General features: G+C 62.5%; 1 protein-coding gene across 1 annotated transcript; it reads left to right on the top strand.

Moving 5' to 3' along the window:
- Nucleotides 1–6,297, top strand: LOC116744776 (somatostatin receptor type 3-like). Its single transcript, XM_032614845.1, is given in 6 exon segments — nucleotides 1–9; nucleotides 274–913; nucleotides 1,728–1,883; nucleotides 1,979–2,122; nucleotides 4,162–4,425; nucleotides 4,428–6,297. Coding segments are annotated over 6 exon segments (1,740 nt in total). The 3' UTR covers nucleotides 4,955–6,297.
- Nucleotides 6,298–6,795: the final 498 nt, after the last annotated feature.

Genomic DNA, 6,795 nt, shown 5'->3' with positions numbered 1-6,795 from the left:
ATGCGACAGGTGCCAGGCTCCGGGCCCCAAAATTTCCGTGCCTGCCGTTTTGTGGGACTCTCACCGTGTCCCTGAGAAGCAGGGGTCTTGACTCCCCCAGGCTCACAGATGAGCCGGCTGGGGCTTGGACATGCTGTGTGGCTTCCTAGTGACAGGTGGCAGCGGGCCGCTGAGCGCTCCGGAGGTGCATCCTCCCAGGTAACCTCCGCTCCGTCTCGCATCTTAGGTATGACCGTCGTCTGCATTTACGTGCCGGGGGACTGAGGCTGGCAGAACAAGCGGCTCACTGACTATTTACGGCACAGGCCAGAAGGAGCATCCCTGTTCTGTCCCTCGCCTGGCCAAGCAGTCACGTCACGGGCGCCAGGTCCCTGCGTGTCCCTGGGGCCAGGCTCTCTGGAGAGGCAGGTGTTCATCGCGCAGCGTGAGGCCCGGCTGCTGGTGTGGACGCCTCCCGGAGTCCCCTCCCCCTCCAGCGCCTGCGCAGCCACCGTGGAAAACGGGAGCGGGCCGGGCAGCCCCAGCGCCGTGTCCCTGGTTCCCAGTGAGGCCGTCCCCAGCCCTGAGTACGAGATGGTCTCGGTCTTCCTGGTGTTCCTTGTGTGCGTGGTGGGCATTGTGGGCAACGCCATGGTGGTGCTGACCACACGGGACATGCACATGCCCACCAACGGCTACCTGGTCAGCCTGGCCCTGGCAGACCTTACTGTGCTGGTGGCTGCCGGGCTGCCCACCGTCTCCAAAAGCTTGGCTGGGCAGTGGGTCTGCGGCCATGCCGGCTGCCTGGGCATCACCTGCTTGCGGTACCTGGGCATCCGTGCCTCCAACTCCTCCGTCCCGGCGTTCGCCGCGGAGAGGGAGGTACACCCCAACCCCTCCTGCAGGCCTGGACTTCCTGGCCACGAGCCTTGGTAAACTGAGTCTGCTCCCCATTTATGGAGGGAGTGCTGTGTGGGACCCTGCAGGAAACCGGCAAGGGCGGGGGCAGGCGCCAGGAAGCGGGCTTCTCATCTCACCTCTGCTACTGACTTGCTGCGGGATGCCAAGGCAACCCTGCACTCCTCTGGGCTTGGTGTCCCCACCGGGAACGTGGGCACTGGGACCGGACAGTCTCTTGGGCCTCTTCCAGCTATGAAATTAACACCTGAGAGGCCATCTAGCCTCTAAGCATGTGGACACTGAAACCCACTGACTGGGTTCAAGCCCAGGTCTGCCTCTTCTCAGCCGCGTGGCCTTCAGCACATTGGCTCAGAGGGTTAGGATGTCTCATCCAGGGCTACACAGAACGGGGACATAACCGAGGCCTTCTGACATCCATACACTGGCCCGGTCCTTGTTCTTCCCTGCTGGGCCCATCTAGGGTCACAATGTCCTTGACCCCTCAGCCTGTGACCTTTGGCGGTGGACAGTAGGAAACCCACCCTGGGATTTGCACAAAGGTCAAGGTCTTCGCGAGGGCACTCTGGACCTTGTGGGCCTGGCCGGACCTCGAGGGGCTGCACCTTCTGACTCGGCCCTGCCCTCCCCTCAAGACTGGCACCTTTGCTCTGCCAGTCCCCGAAGCTGCCTCATCACGGCCTCCCAGGTCCCCTATGAAAGGGGCAGTTCCACCGTTGTGCCCACATTCGGTTCCCCATCGGGGAATCTGATTGGCTGAGTGGACCACCCTGCATGTCCCAATCCCAGGGGTCGGCAGGTGGGTCACGTGACTGCCCTGTAGCCTGCAGGTGCCTCGCCATCTGATACCCGATGCGTCGTGGCCGGCGTCTGGGGGACCACGTCCGTCTACTGCCTGTTCTGGTTCTTCCTGGTGGCCTTGGATGCTGGCGGGCACCGGGGGGCCACAGCCTGCACCTGCCCATCAGCCTGCTGGACCTTCACCGGTCTTCATTCGTTACGCCCCTGCTGGAGGAAACCGTCCTCTACAGTTCTCATAGGGAGGGTCTTGCTCCAGAGCTCCCTGGCCCACCTGCCACAGCTCGGGGGACCAACTCGGGGGCCAGCATGGGGGTGGTGAGGACCGGCCAGAGCTCGGAACCCAGGGGAGGCAGCTCCCGTGGGCCAGGGGGTGCAGCGGGCAGCTTGCCCTGGAGCCAGAGTCTCCCCTTCTTCCAGGAAGAAGGTGGGCAGGGGTGGGCCGCTGGGAGCAGGGGGTGGCGGGGTCGTGTTGCAGAGAGGCAGGGAGATCCGGCAGAGGCGTGAATGGACAGAGATGGTGTGCTGGCTCCACGTTCGCCCACCTACTCACTCGGCAGGGTGTCCCTGGGGCACCGACTGTGTGCCAGGCCAGTTTCTAGGGTGCGGGACACAGGGGAGAACAGAACAAGATACACATCCCGCCCCCGGGGCTCACGGCAGGAACAGTAAACGTGACCTGTTCAGAGGAAGAAATGGAGCCCGGGGGAGTGGGAGTTTAGGGGAAGTTCGGGAAGAACCTTGCTGAGGGTGGTGACTGAATGAAAGATATGAGGGTGACCAAAGCAGACACCCGGGAAGTGGTCCAGGTGGCGGGGGAGGGGGGCCGGGGGGGAGAGGCCTGGTTCACGAGGGTCAGCAAGGATGGGGGGGCCCCGGAAGCACTTGGCTCTGAGTGGAGGGAGCCGGGGTTCTGAGCGGAGGGGGCCGCACCCCCCTCCAGTTTCAGGGCGATCCCATACGTTTGGAGCCCCAGACAGGTGTGCACAGGTCCCACATGTAACCACATACGGGCACTCGGAGAGGCTGAGGGCATGGGGAGGGCTGAGCAGAGAGCAATCCCTGTGGAATGAGCAGCGAGATGTGAGTGGAGGGGGCGAGACAGAGAGGGAGACACAGAGACAAGAGACAGAGACAGAGAGACAGTGAGAGGGAGAGATGGAGAGACAGAGGGAGAGAGACAGAGAGAGAGAGACGGAGAGAGAAGGAGAGACACAGGCAGAGAGAGAGGTGGAGAGACAGAGGAGAGCCAGAAGCACAGAGCGGCCAAGGCCTGCTGGCACTCGTGGTGTAGCATGGCCCAGCACAAAGCTATGGACAGAGAGATGTCAAACTTCCTGGGGCGAGAAGAGTGATGACTTCATGGGGACCCCTCTCCCCACTACCCCTCCACACACCCGCGAAGGGACACTGCTATTCTCCTGATGCCACAAATGGAAGAGGGAGGCTCAGAGAAGTTAAGTGGGCTGCCCAAGGTCACACAGCTTACGCCTGCCGGCTTCAGCACCCATGCTCCCACCCACTGTCCCTGCATCCTGAAGGCGGCAGCAGGGAGGGCCCAAGCCTACAGCGGATGACAGGGCCCCCTGAGACCTCCCCTCAGTCTGGGGCCCATAGGAAGCTCCTTGCGTGGGTCCAGTGGAGGCTGCCCTCGGAGGTGGCCAGGGACACGTGCCCCTTCCCCTCCCATTGACCCTCCTCCCTCGCAGAGAAGCCGGGACCCTGGGCTGGCAGCTGGAAGTGAGGTGGAAGAGCCCAGCGTGTCCCTGTCATCAGCCCCGCTCCTGACAGGATTGTCTTCTGGGCCTGGCGACTCACTCCTGGGCTGAAAGAACAGATTGGGGTGTAGAATGGGGATATGACTGAGGCTGGCTGGGCCACTCAGGACAGTGGTGAGCACAGGCGGGCTGCAGGAGAAGCTGGTTCATGGTGCGTGTGCTGTGTCATCCTTCACTCTGAGCCTCTACTTCCTCTTCCCTTTTTTTTTTTTTGTCTGCGTGGCTTGCGGGATCTTAGTTCCCAGACCAGGGATTGAACCTGGGTCTGGCAGTGAAAGTGCTGAGTCCTAACCACTGGACCACCAGGGAACTCCCTGCTTCCTCGTCCTTCATGTGGAGATGAAAACAGAACCACTGGAGGGCCCGGTGCAGCTAAGTGCCAGCAGCCACAGCGTCCACCTGGGGCCTTCCTGTGTCACCCCAGGCCCGAGGCCCCGCTCCAGGCATCCGGTCTTCGCTTGCTGGGTGTCTGAGAGGTCTGGGGGATAGGGTGCGCCAGGGGGCTCAGGGCAGTGAGTATTTACCACCTGATGTGGGGCTATTTCATGAGCGTATCAACCAGCGCAGCTCTGAATGCCAGCCCCGGGCTCCTGCACAGGAAACGTTTAGCACAGAGCCATACGCAGTGGTAGTTTGAGTGATTATTGTAGTAACGTTCTCATCACTTAGCAAACATGCCCTGAGGCAGGAGCCATGTCCCTTGGTCACTTGGTGTGCCAGGTGCCGGGGGCTTCCCACCCCTGCCCTCCCGCCCTGCAGGTCACCCCGATGCTGGTGGTAGTCGTGCCACTCTTTGCCGTCCTGTGGATGCCCTACCGCACACTGGTGCTTCTCTGCTCCTTTGTGGCCCGGCCTTTCCTGGACCCCTGGGGGCCCCTCTTCTGCCGCACCTGTGTCTACACCAACAGCGCCATCGACCCCATCATCTACAGCCTCACGTCCCCGAAGTTCCGGCTGCCTTCCAGCGGCTGTGCGGGGGCGGGATGGAGGAGCCACAGAGGCGCACGGCTGGCCTCATCTCCACCAGCTACGGCGTGGACCCCAGAAGACGCAGACCCGCGGGAGTGGGGTCACAGGCCCTCAGGCAGCTGGGCCGCCACTCCAGCAGGAGGGGCCTGGTTTCAGCACCGTCTGAGGGCTGCCCTCCCCCTGCCCAGCCCCTCTCGCCTCCCTCGGTTTGCTCCTGTGCTGGGTCCTGTCCGCTGGTGGCTGGCAGGGCCAGGAGAGGGGAGACACTCCTTTGCCAACGGCTCTTCTGGGTCCCCAGTGCCTTCCCTCCCCATGAACGAGGACGGGTCACGTGTCCTAGTTCTGGCCCGGTGGCTGGACTCCATTTGGGTAGCTCCCTCCCCTCCTCTGGAAGTGGGGGGGGGGGGGTAGGAGCAGGAAGAAGCTGGGAGGGTGCCAGCCTTCACTGGTGTATGGTTAGGACCTTCCATCTGTTATTATTCATTCGCTTAAGCACTCTGTTTTCCACCTGATGGGTATTACAGCAATGCATTTCCAGTCTCTCATGATAGCCTGTGTCAGTCTGGCTGCGGGCAGAGCCCGTGTTGCAAACGTTTTCAAGCGGGATGGTGCCACCTGGTGCCACATAGAAAGGGTACCCAGCTCTACCGCTGACACCCAGAGACACTGCTGGCAGACTCACCACTCACATGTGCTGAGGCTGGCCGGTACCCGGGCCTCCGGCCTCCTCCCCTTTGAGCTCTGTCCCTGGACCACGAGCCCTGAGTGGTGCTGCCTTGGGTCACAAACAGAGCAGAGCGCTGTGTTTCTTCGGGCCCCTGAGCCAGAAACAGGAAGCCTTCCTGAACCCCCTCGCCCGAAGTGTTCAAGCTCTGCTCTCGTGGGGCCCGCTTTGCTGACCACCGCCCTCTACACCCAGCACCGGAGGGGCACGGCCAGGCCCCAGGCTTCTTCCTCTCGGACTCCATCTCTTTTGTGGGTGGAACACTGCAGCCAAAGGCATTGACAATTCAGGCGTCAGGTGGCAGAAGCAGCCCTCCGCGGGGGAGCCAGATGTGTTTCTGGGCCAGCTGGGGCGTCGGACCGTTGCGTGGCCCGGTTCTCAGCACCTCAGGCCTCAGTTTCTTCCCGCCACTTCCCAGGCGAGACTCTGTATGGAAAGTGCTTTCAAAGTCGCGGGCGGGGACACAGATCAGCGGTTGTCACCTCTCCTCTGACTCCAAGCGCCAGCGGAGGCTGGGCCGAGGGCCACATGCGAGCGGCCCAGACCTGGGACCCCAGAGCTAGCCCTCAGGTCAAGGACCCGGCGGGCGGGCTGCTATGCGTTGAGCCGTCCGGGCCCCGGGGGGGAGGACGCGGCCTATTTACGGGGGCCGGATGGTGTCGGCCAAGCGGTAGGAACTGATGCCCGGCCTTCCATTGGTGCTCGCGGCTGTCCATCCTGCTGATCCACCAATGAGGGGAGAGCGTGGGTGTGAGTGGGTGTGACCGTGGTCACGTGACATCCGCAGACGGCGGGCCCCGCTGGCCCCTTGCCTGCCGCCTGTCCACGCCGGACCCTCCTCCTGGTGGTCCTTACTGACGGTCAGGGGCTCCAGGCCAGCCCGCTACAAGCAGCCCTTCTAATGCAGCAATGACCCTGTCGAGGGGGACCTCCAGTTCTCCCGGTTTTACTGATGAGGAAACAGGCCAGGAGACTTTCAGGCCGTCACCTGTCCCCTGTGGGTGAGCTGCTGAACTCCTGACCGCAAAGCTCGTTAGGCCAAAGGCACAGGACCCTGACCCCATCCCCATTCTCTCCGAAATTATTTTCCTCTTGGGCCCCGGTGATGCTCATTAAAGCAGATTTTCCGCAGACACTTGTTTGGGAGGACGTCTGTGTGTCCAGAGGTCGCCCAAATGTGACTTCCAGGATGGAAGGAGGTGGGAATGGGGAATTACTTCGGTCAGGGAGGAAGGGCGTCCTGAAAGCTGGGGCCGTGGTGGGGCTCTGTCCCCAGAGAGAGCCAAGGGACAGATGGGGGACGATGAGAAGATGGGGCCTCACTGGACGGAGCGCGCCCTCACCTTGACCTTGCGGCTGAGCCCAAGGGATGGAGGCTGCCTGGGCGTGAGCATCTCCTGTGGCCACTGAGGGTGTGTGGGGCCCAGGTCTGGGCACTGGCGTTTAGAGGCCAGCCCCGGCCGCGTTACATGCTGTCCCGAGACCTGAGCCGTGGCCCCTTCTTCCTTCATCTGTGAAATGGAGGCGAGCTCTGCAGGCCTTCCTGCGTGGGCACTGACGGACGCAGCACAGCTGGGACAGCTTTTCCTGCTTACTCTGTTCCTGGCTTCAAGCTTTGTTTCTGGTGCC

This window comes from Phocoena sinus, chromosome 19 (genome assembly GCF_008692025.1).
Source record: "Phocoena sinus isolate mPhoSin1 chromosome 19, mPhoSin1.pri, whole genome shotgun sequence".
In the NCBI taxonomy this organism is placed as follows: Eukaryota; Metazoa; Chordata; class Mammalia; order Artiodactyla; family Phocoenidae; genus Phocoena; species Phocoena sinus.
This window is presented reverse-complemented; position numbering and strand designations above follow the sequence as displayed.